Source organism: Dipodomys spectabilis, unplaced genomic scaffold, assembly GCF_019054845.1.
Source record: "Dipodomys spectabilis isolate Male_0828 unplaced genomic scaffold, ASM1905484v1 ptg000342l, whole genome shotgun sequence".
In the NCBI taxonomy this organism is placed as follows: domain Eukaryota; kingdom Metazoa; phylum Chordata; class Mammalia; order Rodentia; family Heteromyidae; genus Dipodomys; species Dipodomys spectabilis.
In genome coordinates this window covers 307,236-325,062 of record NW_024871019.1, presented here as the reverse complement: position 1 = coordinate 325,062, position 17,827 = coordinate 307,236, and the positions used below count along the sequence as shown (strand labels likewise).

The 17,827-nt window shown below is 40.2% G+C and overlaps 1 protein-coding gene across 1 annotated transcript in view; it reads right to left on the bottom strand.

Annotated features, from left to right (window-relative positions):
- Atr (ATR serine/threonine kinase) overlaps positions 1–17,827 on the bottom strand; it is a 68,473-nt gene that overhangs the window by 36,818 nt on the left and 13,828 nt on the right. The window contains exons 14-23 of the mRNA XM_042665710.1: positions 17,303–17,479; positions 15,201–15,395; positions 12,784–12,969; positions 10,278–10,370; positions 9,769–9,899; positions 6,980–7,123; positions 4,771–4,864; positions 3,583–3,708; positions 1,794–2,000; positions 113–226 (exon numbers count right to left, since the gene is read on the bottom strand). Of these exons, the coding sequence (XP_042521644.1) occupies positions 113–226; positions 1,794–2,000; positions 3,583–3,708; positions 4,771–4,864; positions 6,980–7,123; positions 9,769–9,899; positions 10,278–10,370; positions 12,784–12,969; positions 15,201–15,395; positions 17,303–17,479 (1,467 nt within the window). The remainder of the gene's footprint in view (positions 1–112; positions 227–1,793; positions 2,001–3,582; positions 3,709–4,770; positions 4,865–6,979; positions 7,124–9,768; positions 9,900–10,277; positions 10,371–12,783; positions 12,970–15,200; positions 15,396–17,302; positions 17,480–17,827) is intronic.

Sequence of the window (17,827 nt, the reverse complement as noted above, 5' to 3'; positions counted from 1 at the left end):
TAATATGTACTCCTTAAAATTTTTAACATGAATTTGAATAACTTTGAAGTATTTCACAAGTACAGAACTTACCACTTTCTTCCAGAGTTCTACTACATCTAAGCACCCTTACCTGAATAGCATAAGCTGCTGAATCTTGAACTCGGCTGTTATCTGCATATGCAAGGTAAGCTCTTGTCAGTTCCATCAATAATCCATAGGCAAAGTTTAAATCTTCTACTCCAGTCTTAATGAAAATAAGAAAAAAGTTCAATGATAATTGGCATATATATTTTGTTGTTGTTGGTGGTAGTGGTGGTGGTGGTGGTGTGTGCGTGTGCGTGTACATGCGCATGCCAGTTCTGGAGCTTGAGTTCAGGGCCTTCAAACTATCCCTGAGCTTTTTTGCTCAAGGCTAGGTAAGAGTCTTTCAGACTTTCTTGCCTGGGCTCACTTTGAACCATGATCCTCAGATCTCAGCCTCCGAGCAGCAAGGATGAATCACCAGTGTGAATCACCAGCACCTGGCAAAGTTTTTAAGGGACACTATGTTTGCATAGTGAATTGAACCCAGAAAAAGGAAAGGAAAGGGGTGAGGCTGAAACTAAGTGGATAATGGTTAAAAGATAACCCACTGCCTAGCAGCCAAAATCAAAATCTTCAAAGGCTCTTTTTAAAGTATAGTAAAGCTGCTCAACCTTTTGAGTAGTGAGGACAATAGGCACTGTTTGCTTTGTAACTGTAAAAGAACAAGTTGTATACATGCATGCATTTTCTGGAGACCAAGAGTCACATGAGAGATGAATGATTCCAACATACCCTCCACTTGGAGACTGAAAATGTATACTGACTAAAGTTCTACTGGAAGGGGTAAGGAAGTAGCAAGGTGGTACAGCACTTGCTTAGCATGGGTAAGAAAGGTCCTGCATTTCAGGGCCTTGGTTTGATCATAGCAGAAAAAAAAAAAAAAAGAAAAAAGAAAAATCTTATTTAATTTCACTTTACATGGAATTCTCAAAGTTACTTGACCATAAAACCTTTTTAATACTCATAATACCCTGAAAATCCAGTTTCCCATGGAAACATTAGCAGTAGTTTTTCAACAGTTTTGTTTAGATTATTAATTAGGCTTTGGATATTATCTTATTAGATTATGCCAGGTGCCAGTGGCTCATGCCTAAAATACTGGCTGTGAGCTGAGAATTGTGGTGCAAAGCCAGCCTGGAAAGACAAATCCTTGAGACTCTTACCTATAATTTATCAGCAAAAAGCTAAAAGTGGTGGTTCATGTAGTAGAGTGCCAGCCTTTAGTGGAAAGACAAAGTTGAGCAAGAGCACAAAGCCCAGAGCTCATGTTTCAATACTAGCATCCCCTCCCACTCCCACCCCCCAAAAAAGATTAGAAAGCTTATTTGCAATGATACAGTACCCTAGATTGGGCTCAACCTTTACTGCTTTTGGCTAAAGGAGTCCATAAGAGTACGAAAAAATAAACTGAGAAGTTACCTAAACTTTCTGACTTAGATCAAGTAGTCACTAAAAATAAGTTGAATAATAATTATTTTTCATCCTAGTACTAGAGACTGAACTCGTAACTGTTAGTCAAGCATTTTCCCACTGGAGCCAGTCTACTTGAACTTAACTTGTTTTTCAGCTGGGACCAGGACAGCATGCCTCCTATTTCCACCTCTGAACTGGCTAGGACTATTGGCATGCACCACCACCTCCAGCTCTTGAATAGTTCTTTATAAGTGGAATATATAAATCTCTGTGGACTGAGAAACCTTCTTGTCATCCCAAATGACCATACTTACCACAAATGTAAAATCTTTTCCTTGGGTTTCAGTTGTTGAAAAATCTAATCGACCTGGATCTATTGCCCCCAATTCCCCTAGACATTCACCACAGAGCAAGCGAGCTTGAGAGTTTGCATCCTGACAACCTTTCAAAAGCACAGTCACCAGCTGGGAGATAACAGGCTCGACTGTTTCACTATTAGTCGCATATTTGATCAGTTTTTCCTAAAATATAAATAGGAAGAAAATTAATATGTAACCAGTACAAACGAATACATTTTTCTAAAGAAGAAAGCTTAAAAATATTAAGGAATAGTGACCGAATTTCCTCTATCTGCAATCTTTTCCATTAGCTTTTGATTCATTTACACAAGATAGCTTACAGTAAGTTCTGCTAAACAGTTAATATTACATCAGTATATAAAAATGAGTCTGAGTTTCGTGAGTTTAGGCAGCGGGATAGCACACGTATAAACAAATAATTAAAATAACATATGATAAGTATAATAACATGCATTGACATAGCAAAGAAGCAATAAAGATGAGAAAGAACTAACTAGATTTATGGTGATTGAATATTTTAATTATTTTTAATTTATTTTTTTGTTGGTCGTAGGGCTTAAACTCTGTGTATGGATGCTGTCCCTGAGCTCTTCAGCTCAAAGTAAGTGGTCTACCACTTGAGCCACAGTGCCACTTCCAATTCTCTGGTGGTTAATTAGAGATAAGAGTCTCACAAACTTTCCTGCCCAGACTGGCTTTGAACCTTGATCCTCAGATCTCAGCCTCCTGAGAAGGTAGGATGACAGGTGTGAGCCACCAGCACCTAGCTGTGATAGAATATTTTAAATACATGCCCATGTAATTGTAACCCCTCTGTACAGTATTTTCACAATAAAAATTAAAAAAAGAATATTTTAAATACAAATTTTCACACCAGAAAGATAAGGATTATCTATATTGCCAAGAAGAATTATAAATTTCACTGGTCCTTTGAGAGAATAATTTAAAAATTCAACTCCAAGCCAGGCATCGGTTGGTCGCACCTGTAATCCTAGCTACTCAGCAGGCTGGAATCTGAGGATCATGGTCCAAAGCCAGTCTGGGCAGAAAAGTCCCTCTAAAACTCTTATCTCCAATTAACCACTCAAAAACTAGAAATAGCACTGTGGCTCAGGGACAGTATCCAGGCCCTAAGTTCAAGCCCCAAAACAGACCAAAAAAAAAAAAAAAAAAAAGATTCAATTCCATTAAAACTAAAAGTTTGTTCTACATGAGAAATGGCAAAATTGTTGATGTTTTATATGAGAGAGATAAACTGCTGATATACAAACATATAAATCTCTATTTAGGAAAATGCAGTGACCTGAAAAATAACCACAAAATCATAACCTTTCAAAACAACAAAAATCATGCAAATCTCTGGGGTTCAGGCTAAAAGGCAATTCATAGATTACTAATTTTTGGTCAGATCTGATAATCTAGGTAAAACAAAGATTACTCCTTTTATTGAATATGTTGAGTCTCAAACAAAAATGCCTGTCACTTTTCTTGAACCCTTCACCCTTCCTTTGCTTTTAGTTATGTTATCATAGCATTCCTGATTTTTTTCCCCAGTCCTGGGGCTTGAATTCAGGGCCTGGGCACTGTCCCTGACCTTCTTTTGCGCAAGGCTAACACTTTACAATTTGAGCCACAGTGCCACTTCTGGCTTTTTTGTTTATGCAGTATTGAGGAATGGAACCCAGGGCTTCATGCATGCTAGGCAAGCACTCTACCACTGAGCCACATTCCCTGCCCAGCATACCTGATTCTTATACAAGGTTTCTTTCAAGCTTGTAAGAGCGTGAATGCGAACATCTACATTTTCGTGTTGAACTGCTTTCATGGACAGCTGGAGTGATGTTTGAAGATCAGTACTCTCAGAGGTCTCCTGCAGAATAAGCACAGAAAGACATGCCTTATCCATTTTCCTACTCACATCTCAAGGCCTAAGTAGTGAGCACTTTCTCCTTTAATAAAATTACATTAAAAAAAAAGTAACAGTTCCATCTCTTCCAAAGTATATGCCATTATAATTTTCAGGGAAAACAATTCTGTTCTAGAATATTTCTACTTCAAGAAAGATTTTAAATTGGGTACTAGTGGCCCATGCTTATAATCCTAGCTGCTCAGGAGACAGATCTGAGGATCACAATTCAAAGCCAGCCTGGGCATGAAAGCATATGAGATTCTTATTCTCTAATTAATTACCAAAAAGCCAGAAGTGGAGCTGTGGCTTGAGTGTAAACACCAGCCTTGTGCTAAAAAAGCTAAGGGATAGTGTCCAGTGCCTGAGTTCAAGCCCCAGTACCTGCACACACACATACACACACACACACACACACACACACACACAAAGATTTTATTCCAACTAAATAAAAATTTACTTATATAAAACAAATGCTTCCTCATAAGAAATAGAAGCTTCTCCTTAACAGAGGACTTGAACCAGATCTATGAACTATGTAAATAATTACAGTCTTTTCTTTTACTCCTTAATATATCTCATTTGATGCCCAGAAACCACCATTGGTATTTTCCTAATTTCATAGCACTCACTAGATTTCAAGATGTCTGAGCTATGTATTATTTTCCTTCTAAAACTCAGAAACATTTAGAGCAGACATGTATGACCCCATGATTTGTGGCACAAAACTAGAATCTTTCTTCTTTCAGGGCATATAGCTTGAGTAGTTTCTACTTCGGAGAACTCTTAAGTACAATTTGCTGAGGTGGGTAGTAAAAGCTCTAATGCTAATATATATTTCATCAGATAATCAAGTTTTCCTCTCAAGACATGGATTCTTATAGCATTATCTAGTCACCAGAAACTTGCCATAAGAAGGATTATGTGAATCCTGGATATAATTCTAAAGGATCTTTATTCAATGTATTAGGAATCAGAAAATTCTAGACCTAAGATCTTCTAAACCTTAAATAAAAAATGTAATACCTTTCTGTATTCCTGGAGAACTGCTTTTATCTTCTGTAATTCAGGATGATCAGGTAAAAAGTATATTTCATGAAGAAAATCTTGCACAGCATCCCTAATAAATAGTTGAAAGGGAATGTAGTCAAGAAGACAATTATATATTTTAAAAAAAAGGTAGGGGTTGGGAAGGTGGCTCAGTGGTAGAGTGCTTGCATCTCATGCATGAGGCCCTGGGTTCGATTCCTCAGCACCACATAAGCAAGAAAAAAAAAGCCGGAAGTGGCACTGTGGCTTAAGTAGAGGGCGCTCGCCTTGAGCTGAAGAGCTGAGGGACAGTGCCCAGGCCCAGAGTTCAGCCCCCACGACCAACAACAACAACAACAACAACAAAAAAGGTTGAAACTAAGCTCAATTTAAACACAACTCAAAGTGCTAAGTAATACTTTTATCAATATGCAAAGTATTCTTCCTCACCACAACTAAGATCTTCAGTGAACTAATACTTGCAAATAACTAGCTACAGCCGGGCGCTGGTGGCTTATGCCTGTAAGCCTAGCTACTCAGGAGGTTGAGATCTGAGGATCTCAGTTCAAAGCAATTTCCAAGTAGAAAAGTCTGTGAGACTTATTTTGAATAAACTTCTCAGAAAAAAGCCAGAAGTGGCACTGTGGCTCAAGTTATAGAGTGCTATCCTTGAGCAGAAAGAAGCTCATAGACAGTACCCAGGGCCTCAGTGGAAGCACCAGGACTGGCACACACACAAAAAAGGTCTACCAGCTTTCACTTTTGTACTCTGGAGAGCATGGAGTCACTATGCCAGAAGTCTGGCCACTAATAAGCTCAGGACACATAGAGAGAGAGAGGCTCTGGCACTAAATGGACAAAGGAAGAAGCCCACCAGAGCATACCTGTCAGCAGAATGTGGCTAGACCAGTGACCTTTTTTTGTTGTTGTTGGTCGTGGGGCTTGAACTCTAGCCCTGGGCACTGTCACCTGAAGTCTTCAGCTCAAGGGGAGTGCCACAGTGACACTTCCAGTTTTCTGGTGGTTCACTGTACGTGAGAATCTCACAGACTTTCCTGCCTGGGCTGGCTGTGAACTGCGATCCTCGGATCTCAGCCTCCTGAGTAGCTAGGCCTGAGCCACTGGCACTCAGCAATAAGTGACTTTTGAGACAACCAACAGATGAAAGGATCAGCTGAGCTCAGATCACACGGGCAAATTCTGAGCAAATAAAAATAGTCACTATTTTGGAGTGATTTATAATACAGCAACAGATGACCGAAGTCAACTCCCAAACAGAAATTTTTGTCTAACAACACAACAAAAGTTCATAGAGCAAATAAGCCTCGTTGAGGCTACAATATATAAGTTGCTTACAATAATATTATAAATAGTCTTTCTGGCCAAAATGTAAGAATTTAGAATTCTAGATTTCATTAACACATGCAACAGTCTCATACACTTTCCTTCCTGGACTGAATTCAAATTGTGATCCTCAAATCTCAGCCTTCTGAGTAGCCAGTAAAAGCATGAACTACCAGTGCCCAGCTAGGAGATGATTTTATTTTTTTTTATTATTATTATTTTTTGGGTCTGTGGTAGGGCCTGAATTCTGGGCCTGGGCACTGTCCTTCAGCTCTTCAGCTCAAGGCTAGCGCTCTACCACTTGAGCCACAGCGCCACTTCCGGCTTTTTTCTTTTTGCTTATGTGGTGCTGAGGAATCAAACCCAGGGTCTCGGGCATGCAAGGCAAGCACTCTACCACTGAGCCACCTTCCCAGCCCAGGAGATGATTTTAAAAGGCCATTCTAGCAAGAAAATGAAGCCTATAGAAGCTCACAATTGGTGACTAGTTTGAAGGTAAACACAATGACGAAGCAAAGGTTTCCCAGTAAGGTATGGCAGAAAAGCAAGTGAATATCTCATGCTGATCTCCCATCTGTCTTTTATTTTGAGAAGAAAGGTAAATTTAGCTTCAACTTTTAAAATTGGCAAACTATAATTTTTCACTGCCCTTCTACTAGTTAATGATTTTAAACCAATGGAAGCAATACTACAAAAGAAGAGCATCCACTCAACATGTAATTGTGTGCCAGTCACTTCAGCTTATGGATAGATGATAAAGCTGAAAAAAAAAGTGAATGGTTCCACATGACAAACAATTACAGTACTTTGTGACATAAAATGATAGTAGAAAAAGATGCTGTTTTTATTGCTATTACAATACCTGTTGTCAATGATAAGATAGTGAAAGATAGCTGCAGTTTCCTTAGGCTGGATGTGGATGAGAGGTAACAGAGCTACTATCACATGACTGAGAAGGGAGCCCAGGTAGGCGTGGTCTAGGCACCGAACAAAGCAGTCCCACGCTCTGTGTGGAAAATGAAAATAAAGTCCATTATTTGTAAAGGTGCAACAATCAGTTATTAGTCGAAGAAATGATGATATATACATACAACAGATTACAAATTGAAAATATGAACTAAAGATCAAAAGTGTATATACTCAAAATGATATGTAAATTATAGAGTCAAAAAAGCAAAGTAGGTAGCAATCTTTTGCAGCAGGATAAAACAAAACGCGTGAGTGACTGTGTAAGCATTTGCTTATACAGATGATGTTTGATTAATGGGTTCAATTTAAAAAATATTTAATTTTCTGAAGGTACAAATGTGATAAATATTCATTACGAATTGCATTCTGAATCTTGATCTTTCCCCGGTCTAAGTAAATATTACCACTCTTTCTTGTGACCCTGGGTAGTGGCAGGAGGCCAGTTTTCAGTCAGTCATACAATCATGAAGATAAACTGACATGATACTTAATAGTCATCCACTGGATTGAGTAAGACACCCTGTCATGCTAGAAAACAGAATCTGTAAAAGATTAATTGGGTCATATCAAAAGTTGCAGTACTAGCCGGGTGCTGGTAGCTCACACCTGTAATCCTAGCTTCTCTGGAAGTTGAGATCTGAGGATTGTGGTTCAAAGTCAACCCAGGCAGGAAAGTCCCTGACACTCTTATCTCCAATGAACCACCAGAAAACCGGAAGTGGTGCTGTGGCTTAAGCGGTAGAACACTTGCCCGACCACTGACAAAAAAAAAAAAAGTTTCAGGGCTGGGAAGGTGGCTCAGTGGTAGAGTGCTTGCCTTGCATGCATGAGGCCCTGGGTTCGATTCCTCAGCACCACATAAGTAGAAAAAGCTGGAAGTGGCACTGTGGCTCAAGTGGTAGAGTGCTCGCCTTGAGCTGAAGAGCTGAAGGACAGCGCCCAGGCCCAGAGTCCAAGCCCCACGACCAACAAAAAAAAAAAAAATTTTAGTGCCAAATTAAAGGGACCCCTACTGGCTAGAGGAACAATAATATTGATAATAGTGATTAAAATTAATCAAATTTGTAAAACTTTGTGACTGAAATACTACCAAAAAAAGAAAATTTTAACTAGACATTACTACAGTAAAACTGCTATTTTCTGAAAATTGTTAAGTATAGTCACATATTTATCTTACCCATCTGGTATGAATAATGTTTCAGAATAACTCAAGTTTTTGTTTTGTTTGTTTTAAGAAGAATCCTACCTAACCAGGTGTTAGGACATACTTTCGTAATCCTAACACCAGAGAGGCTGAGGCAGGATGATGGAAAGTTCCAGGCCAGCTTAGGCTACATAGCAAGATCCTGTCTCAAAAAACTAAAAAGATAAAAGAAGAATCCCACCTAATAAACATAAAAGAAATAATGAAAATTAGAAATCACTATTTTATCACGTATAATGAGATTATAAATTCAGGCAATAACGTTATCAAAATATTAATTGTAAGCTAATATTTTAAATATTTAAACATTAATAAATAATGTTAAAACATTGAAATGAGTCTGGGAAGGTGGCTCAGTGGTAGAGCGCTTGCCTCGCATGCATGAGGCCCTGGGTTCGATTCCTCAGCACCACATAAGCAAAAAGAAAAAAGCCGGAAGTGGCGCTGTGGTTCAAGTGGTAGAGTGCTAGCCTTGAGCTGAAGAGCTGAGGGACAGTGCCCAGGCCCAGAGTTCAGGCCCCATGACTGGACCACCCCCCCCCCCAAAAAAAAAAAAGAAAAAAAAACATTGAAATGAAAGATTAGTAACATCATTGTAATAAAGGGATTCAGGCTACTAATTAGTCTTAGCATTACTAAATGTGGGCAATCAGTTATTATCTGTCTTTAATGCTTTGAAACAACAGAAACATCAAATCACAACTGTAAAAAAAATTTAATTTTTTTTTTTTTTGCCGGTCCTGGGGCCTGAACTCTGGGCCTGGGCGCTGTCCCTCAGCTCTTCAGCTCAAGGCTAGAGCTCTACCACTGGAGCCACAGCACCATTTCCGGCTTTTTCTGTTTATGTGGTGCTGAGGAATCAAACCCAGGGCCTCATGCTTGCAAGGCATGAACTCTACCGCTGAGCCACCTTCCCAGCCCCAACTGTAAAAAATTTTGTCATTAAAAATAAAAACACATGGGCTGAGCAATGCTTGGTAAGAAATGTACGCATTATCCTGCCCATGTAACTGTAACTCCTCTGTACAGTATGTTCACAAATAAAATTAAATTAAATTTAAAAAACAAACAAACACATGGGCTGGGAAGGTGGCTCAGTGGTAGAGCACTTGCCTTGCATTCATGAGGTCCTGGGTTCTATTCCTCAGTACCCCATAAGCAGAAAAAGCCGGAACTGGCACTGTGGCTCAAGTGGTAGAGCACTAGCCTTGGGCAGAAGAGCTGAGGGACAGTGCCCAGGCCAAGTTCAGGCTGCCCAACCGCCAAAAAAAAAAAAAGGCCAGGTGTTGGTGGCTCTCACCTCTAATCCTAGCTACTCAGGAGGCTAAGATCTGAGGATCGAGGTTCAAAGCCAGCCCAGGGCAGGAAAGTCCATGAGACCCTTATCTCCAGTGTGGCACCATTTTCCCTCCTATGGCTAGGAACTCAAGGTTGTACTACTAGAAAATACATAAAAACAAACTTGATCAGTCACTTACCTGCAACACAGTTCAGGAAAATTGTCCTTGAATCGAAGGCCAGTTCTCAGTGTGGTCATCATTTTCACCCTTACAGAACTGACATGTTTGGGTCCCATCAACTTCATCAGAGACATCAAACTGCTCAGGGCCTACAAAGTAACAGTGCTTTCAGGTAAAGCTTATAAACCAGCTGCCTAGTGAGACAGCTCCACGGACAAGTGCTTCCCATCCAAACCTAAGGGTATAAGCTATCTACTAGCAGTATACAAAGTCTAGCTAAAATGTCCAGCTTATGAAGAACTTAAGTCTTGAATCATGATCCTCCTAATGTTGGCCTCCCAAGTACAGTTCCTATTTTTAAGACTCCTAAAAAGCTTATGCAAATTGGCCTCAGCAATATATAGGCATTATATTGGATTACTTATCTTCTGTGGATGCAGCTAGAAGCTACATTCTTGTAGCAGTCTCCTGCAGGTGCTGTATGAATTCTCTTCTAGTGCTCTCCAACTCAAGTCTTGCTTACTTACCATTTTCTTATCTTCAATGCCAACACTAGAGCTCAGTAACTGCATATTAAAAAACGCCAAAATGCCTAGCAGCTTTGGTTGTAAATAATCAGCCTATGGGAAAACAAAACATAACCATAAAGTTTTATACACATAATTTTTTTTGTTTTTTTTTTGGTGGTGGTGGGGCCTGGGTGCTTTCCCTGAGCTTTTACATTCAAGGCTAGTGCTCTATCATTTTGAGTGTTTCACTTCCTGCCTGGGGTGGCTTTGAACAGCAAGCCCCAGATCTCAGCCTCTTCAGTAGCTACGATTATAGGTGTAAGCCACTGGCACTGGGCCAAATTTGTTTGCTTTCCATTACTACAGATTTAACCCAGGTCCTTACTTGCTAGACATGCGCTCTTACAATAAGCTTGGATTTCAGCCCATGATTTTTTTTTTGTTTTTGTTTTTGCTGGTCTTGGGCCTTGAACTCAAGGCCTGGGCACTGTCCCTGAGCGTCTTTTGCTCAAGGCTATAGCAGTCTACAACGAGCCACAGTGCCACTTCTGTTTTTTTTCTGTTCACGTGGTACTGAGGAATCGAACCCAGGGCTTCATACATGCTAGGCCAGCACTCTATCACTAAGCCGCATTCCCAGGCTAAGTCCATTTCTTTTTTTTTTTTTTTTGTCGGTCGTGGGGCTTGAACTCTTGGCCTGGGCGCTGTCCCCCAGCTCTTCAGCTCAAGGCAAGCACTCTACCACTTGAGCTACAATGCCATTTCTGGTTTTCTAGTAGTTTTTATTGGAGATAAGAGTCTCACAGACTTTCATGCCCAGGCTGGCTTTGAACCGTGATCCTCAGATCTCAGCCTCCTGAGTAACTAGGATTACAGGTGTGAGCCACCAGTGCCTGGCTAGTCCATGATTTCTTAAATTCACAATTATTTAATTGACATCATCTGTATTTCTACCTAAATTACATTAGACTATTAGAACTGTACACATGATAAACTGTTTCTCCAAAAGTCTTAAGTTTTCATAGTGACTACTTTAAGAAATTAATCCCTCATCACCACAAAACAGAGGTAAACAAGCACTGCAATGAGTACAATGAGAAAACCCTAAGCTTTCAGCCCATGGAATGAGTTAGTAGGGCCCTGAGGATCTGATTCTCACCAGAATCCAGAGTAGAGACAAGAGGACTAGAGAGACAAGCTACTGTCCTCTAGAGCATCCAGCGCTACAGAGCACCTCATTAAGGAAAGGTGCTACCACAGCAGTGCTCTGCTATTAAGGCCAATATCCAAGGTAGCGATGGTGAAAGGGCCAAGGATTGCAGGCATCATCAGTTACAGGCTAGACCTCCCTGGCCATGCAACTGTGTTCTCCTTACAGGAACACTGCTCACTTTCTTCTAGTTGAAGAGGGAATGGGCTTTGGGTCAGTCAGACCCGGTTTGAGTCTCAGTTTTTTGGGTTTTTGGTGGTAGTGGTCAAGGACCTTGAACTCAGGGCCTGGATGCTGTCCCTGAGCTCTTTGGCTCTACCACTTTGAGCCACAACTCTACTTCTGGTTTTCTGGTGGTTCAGCGGATATAAAACTCTCACAGACTTTCCTGCCTGGGCTGGCTTTGAACTATGATCTTCAGATCTTCAGTAGCTAGGATGACATGTGTGAGCCACCAGTGCCCAGCTTGTGTCTCCATTTTGATACCTTAGTTTGCTTTGTCAAGGACAGTGTACTTGGAAGAGGGCACAGGGTGTCAAGACACCTATAATGTAGTTCAAAAATAATGAGATGCCGGGTGCCAGTGGCTCACGCCTGTAATCCTAGCTACTCAGGAGGCTGAGATCTGAGGATCGCGGTTCAAAGCCAGCCCAGGCTGGAAAGTCTGTGAGACTCTTATCTCCAATAAACCACTCAGAAAACCAGAAATGTTACTGTGGTAAAGTGGCAGAGTGCTAGCCTTGAGCTGAAGAGCTCAGGGACAGCACCCAGGCCCAGAGTTCAAGTCCCACGACTGACCCCCCCCCCAAAAAAAAATGAGGAAAAACTTGGAGGAGAACAATGGAGGGGTGACATTGATCAAGATGCACTATACCCATAAACTGACATGCTGAACTGAAATCATTTGGTACAACCACATAGGGGTACTAAAAAAGAAAACCTTCACTTTTCATTTGGTAAAGTCTCCAAAATCACTTGGAAATCCACATTTTTTCAAAGCTACTATGATAGCAGTGTCTTCTGCGATCATGCAAGTCAAATCAACCTTTTTTTCCAAAGTAAAGATCCCAACTCTAACAGACAATCCAGGGAGTGGGAGTGAAGGATCACTTCCAAAAGGAAGTGTACTCTTTACCTGACTTACTAAGTGTAACCCGCTCCCCTCATACATCACCTCTGTAATAATAATCACTTTTTTCTTGAAAAAAGGACAGTCTATCCACTGGGAAATAAAGAAAGTTTCTTCAACGTCTAATGAGATTCTAATAAAGGAATAAAGCACACAACAATGCCACCACCCACTAGTGTTCTCACCATGAGTTCCGGTGACATGGTGCCTCGTGGGCCCTGGTACGGGTCATCGCTGGAGGCAAAGGAGGCAAGGATGGACAGACCGTTGAACACCTGCTGATAATGTTCTCCAATGCGCAGCAGTAACTCATTGTGCAGGCCTTGGAAATCCTGTCTCAGCAGACTTCCCAGCTCAATTTCCGTTTCATTCTAACCCCAAAAGAGTAAAACAAAGTTTTTTTTTCATGTTGACACCCCAAAAATCAGTATATTGATTTCAACATGGGATTAGTAAATAGGAGCTCTAAGCAGGTCATGTGATTTACTGAGGGAACTGAAGAGAAGACCACTGGAAAATAATTCCAATCCTCTCCCTTCCACATAGTTCCACCATGGGTTATAGCAATGAAGAAAAGCGATCAGACTTCACTCTGAAATAGAACTTTGAAGAGCTCCAGTTTTATCTAAGGTCTCACTATATCATCAAACCCTGGCAGCAAATACAATGCAGAGTCCTCAAGCAGTTCTTCTGGATAGAACATTGGGGTTTAAATTCTAGCTCTGCCACTTATCATGTGTGCTGTGATCTGGAAAAGTCACCAATGTAACCTCTCTCTGCCTGAATTCCCTTTTCTGTAAACAAAAGCTAATGTAGCGTCAAGAATCCCTAACTAAAAATACTCCCATATCTGAAACCTGTCTGTGCACTGATAGGAGGGGGATGCCATGAGGCAAAATGGTGGTTCATGTCTTTAATCCCAGCTACTCAGGAGGTGGAGTGAAGAAGATCGTGAGTACTACATCAGCTTGGGGAAAGTTACCAAGACTTTGTCTGAAAGCAAAATTCTAAGGACAAGGATGGCTTGTGGCTCACCTGCAGTTTGCCTACCACCACAAAGCCACAAGTTCAATCCCTACTACCACACACAAAAAAAGAAAAGTTCATAAACACTGCATAAATTCTCTTCAGGCTCTGTGTTTAATAAGGGTATATAAAGAACATAAATAAATCCCATGTTTAGACTTTGGTCCTACTCTAAGATATCTCATTATGAATATGCAAATTTCCCAAAATTTTAAAACAATTTGAAATCTGGTCCCAAGCATTTTGGTGGGGGACAATCTGCAGTACCTACCTTTCTCTTATTGAGCACCCTTGAGGATTAAGTGAATTGATCCGTATAGCAATGTGGATTGAGCAGTTCCTAACATGTAATGTGCATTCCACAAATACTTATTATTATCATTCTACCTCTACATCACACAGATTTACTTTTTCAAGAGGAATAAATATTAGCAATATTCAATAATTCTCATGTGGAAAAATATCTGCAGCTGTCCTATTATGAAAAACGAAATATCAGAGAAAACAAGTCATATGTATATTTCTGCCAGTCTCATATTCCTCAAAGATACTTGTAATATGACACAAAAAAAAAAAACAAACACAAGCTATAACGTTAAATTAAAAAATGACTAAGAGAGCAGGCACAGGGCCTCATGAATAAATACCAGCTACTCAGGAGGCGAGGTCAGGAGGGTCAAGGTCCAAGGCCAGTGTGGGCAAAAGATGGTGAGACCTCCATCTCAACAAAAAAGCTTGGCATGAGGCTGCACAGGAAACGTAAGTAGGAGGATTGAAACCCTGAGCAAAAATCCAAGACACTAAAATAACCAAAGCAAAAAGGATTGGGATGTGGCTCACAGGATAGAGTACTTGCCTAGCAGGAACTTAAAACCCCAGTACTGTCAAACAAACCTTTTAAGCAAAAACAAACACCCAAATATATACTACCAAGAAACTGGGTAAAACTATAAGCAGAGATCAAGTAACTACACTAAGTATATATATATATATATATATATATATATATATATATATATATATATATATATATATTATAGTTGGAAGATGTTTGTCTCTTCCTGTAAGATGTAATTACTTGTATATCATCAGCCAACTTATCTTTGATGGACCAAAAATACTAAAATAAAAGCAGATTATTCTATCCCAGGATGGTGAAATGAACAAGAAAAAAAGGAAAAGAATAATCCCATTCAATATTGTCCTAGGGCAAAGATTATGTCACATAACATCATTTAAGTTTATTCCAGCATAGGCTGTAAATTATTTGGGCTCCTTGTCCATTAGAAAGTTAGGTTTCTGGGGCTGGGAAGGTGGCTCAGTGGTAGAGCGCTTGCCTTGCATGCATGAGGCCCTGGGTTCGATTCCTCAGCACTACATAAGCAAAAAGAAAAAAGCCGGAAGTGGCGCTGTGGCTCAAGTGGTAGAGCGTAGCCTTGAGCTGAAGAGCTGAGGGACAGTGCCCAGGCCCAGAGTTCAGGCCCCACGACCGGACCCAAAAAAAAAAAAAGAAAGTTAGGTTTCTTATGATGCTAACTTCAACAGCAGAATAAAACGTACACAAATACTCTGGTACCTTCAGATAATGAAGGGCACGTTCTAATTCATCTTTGGAACAGGAACAAACCAAGTGAGAAAAGATATATTTGAAGTTATTGATTAAAATCTCTCTGCGATTGACATTTAACTGGTTTCCTAAAGTTCGAATGAGGGCAGACGCTGCTGGGCTGGCTTTGGCGGCAAGGTCGGGGAGCAGAACCTGCAACGTCCGCTGAAAAAGAACACAGTGGTCACTTGCATTCTCAGATCAACTACACAAAGAGGTAGTCTTAGATGCCGCATAAATTACAGGAGTCCATACATGACTTCCCCTGCAGTCAGACTTACCATTTATTCACTTGACTGATACCTATGAGTATCTACTATAATTCAGGCACTACCAATACAGCAAAGAACACACTAGGTAAGTGCTGGTGATATGGTAAGTTCACATTGTAAACATGGAGAGAGAGACATAGGAAGGAAGCAAACGTAAACGTAAAGGGGATAATTTCTTATGTGTGTGTTAAAGTAAGTACACACTCTAAGGAAGAAGTTCCTAGTCGGATATATTCTTTAACTTATCTTGTATTTACAGAATAACCATAAACGTACCTGGCAAACTTTTATAAAGGATTCAGTGGTGCAATATTAAAGAAAACCTTTAAATGAACCTAATATCCCAATACTGCAACAAACCTACTTTCATTATGGTTCATTGCCTTTTAAGTTCTCATTCATAACACACACAAAATCCAAACACAGAATGTTTTGGCCTTGGCTGGAGGTGTGGCTCACCTGGTAGAATAGCACCAGCCCAGCAAACGTGAGGCCCTGAGAACTTCCAAACACAAATAAATCAAGACATTTGATTTCTTCTCAGGGTTTTATTTTTGTCTGGTTTTGCTGCTTGGATAATGTGGACATAAACACCTGTGTGGTGGTTCACGTCTGAAATCCTAGCTAATCGGGAGGCTGAGAGTTGAGATCTGAGCTCGTGATTCAAAGCCAGCTGGGGCAGGAGATTCCATGAGACTCTTATCTCCAATAAACCACCAGAAAATTGGACGTGATGCTATGTGGCTCAATTGGTAGAGCACTCACCTTGAGCAGAAGAGCTGAGGAACAGCACCCAGGCCTAGAATTCAGGCCCCACCAAGGGAAAAGAAGAACAAAACAAAACAAAACAAAAAACAAAGCAACCTATGCCCTTTGGAGGAATGAATGAATAAAAAGGTATCTTCTGAGATACCATACCCTGTCATATATCTTTTTGGAATGTAACAAACTTACAAGCAGTTTAAATTTGTTAAATATAGTACCACTGCATGAAAGCATTCTTTACAGACTGCTATTGTTAACTTATTAAGAGTAGGAATAAACTCTGCTTTGGAGAAAAGAAGACAGTCTAGTCCATTATGGTTTTTTTTTAAATATAATTTTTTTTTTTTTTTTTGGTGTCAGTCATGGGGCCTGAACTCTGGGCCTGGGTACTGTCCCTCAGCTCTTCAGCACAAGGCTAGCGCTCTACCACTTGAGTCAGAGTGCTACTTCTGGATTTTTCTGCTTATGTGATGCTGAGGAATCGAACCCAGGGCCTCATGCATGCAAGGCAAGCACTCTACCACTGAGCCACCTTCCAAGCCCTAGTCCATTATGTTTTACATCTCAATCCCAATGAATTGCCCAATAGTTAGGGCATTTGAACTCACTTTTTCACAACTCCTTAGAGATGGGAATGACATCAGTCTTTGAATTGCCTGTTTTAAATTACCAATCATAATATTTAAGACAAATAGGCTCAAAGAACTAACCAAACCAATTGCATAGCTAACTGTCTAGAATAAGTATAAGTCAACATAAATAGTCTGATCATTTCATATCAAAGTAAAGACACAAAAATTAAAGATCTAGGATCCACATGATCTCACTACACTTGCCAGATTTTTCCTTAGAAAGAACGAAAGCAAGTAAGCAAGCAAGGAAGGAAAGAGGAAAGGAGGGAAAGAAGGAAGGAAGGAAGGAAGGAAGAAGGGAAGGAGGGAAGAAGAAGGAAGGCAGGGAAGGAAAAGCCAGGCTATGTAAATGCATAAAATATTGATTGAAAACCTTGATGGGTCACAGGCCAGTGAAACTTACATTAAGAAAACGATTCAGGTCAGGAAAGTCAAAAACATTGGCGATTTCAGACAAGGTATTTAAGGCCATTTCTCTGTGGTGAGCGTCATCTCGCAGTCGCATCTCGGCAGTCTGATACAGGGTGCTACTACCGGAGAGTGCCGCCATCTGACTCGAGTGGAGAGTCTCCACCAAGAACTACAACAAAACAACTTGATTTGTTTCCACCCAAGGAAGAAATTTCAACGAGTACTTTTTAAGCTGCTGGAAAGAACATTATCAACCGTGTATTGTCCAAATTGGCTTCTTTAGTTCTTATACCAACCTTAATAAAGTGGATGTGTTATAATCTCCCTTTAGTGATGGCAACCAGGCTAAGTAAAACAATGTCACTAATATGCTCAGGATTATAGCACAAATACAGGATAAAACTACTATTTTACCATAGTCTAACCTTTCAGCCATTAACTGAATATTCCTTTCTGAAAACAAAATGCCATAGCCAAAATATCAAGAGTTTATCATTAAAGAGGCTAAAAAGAAAGG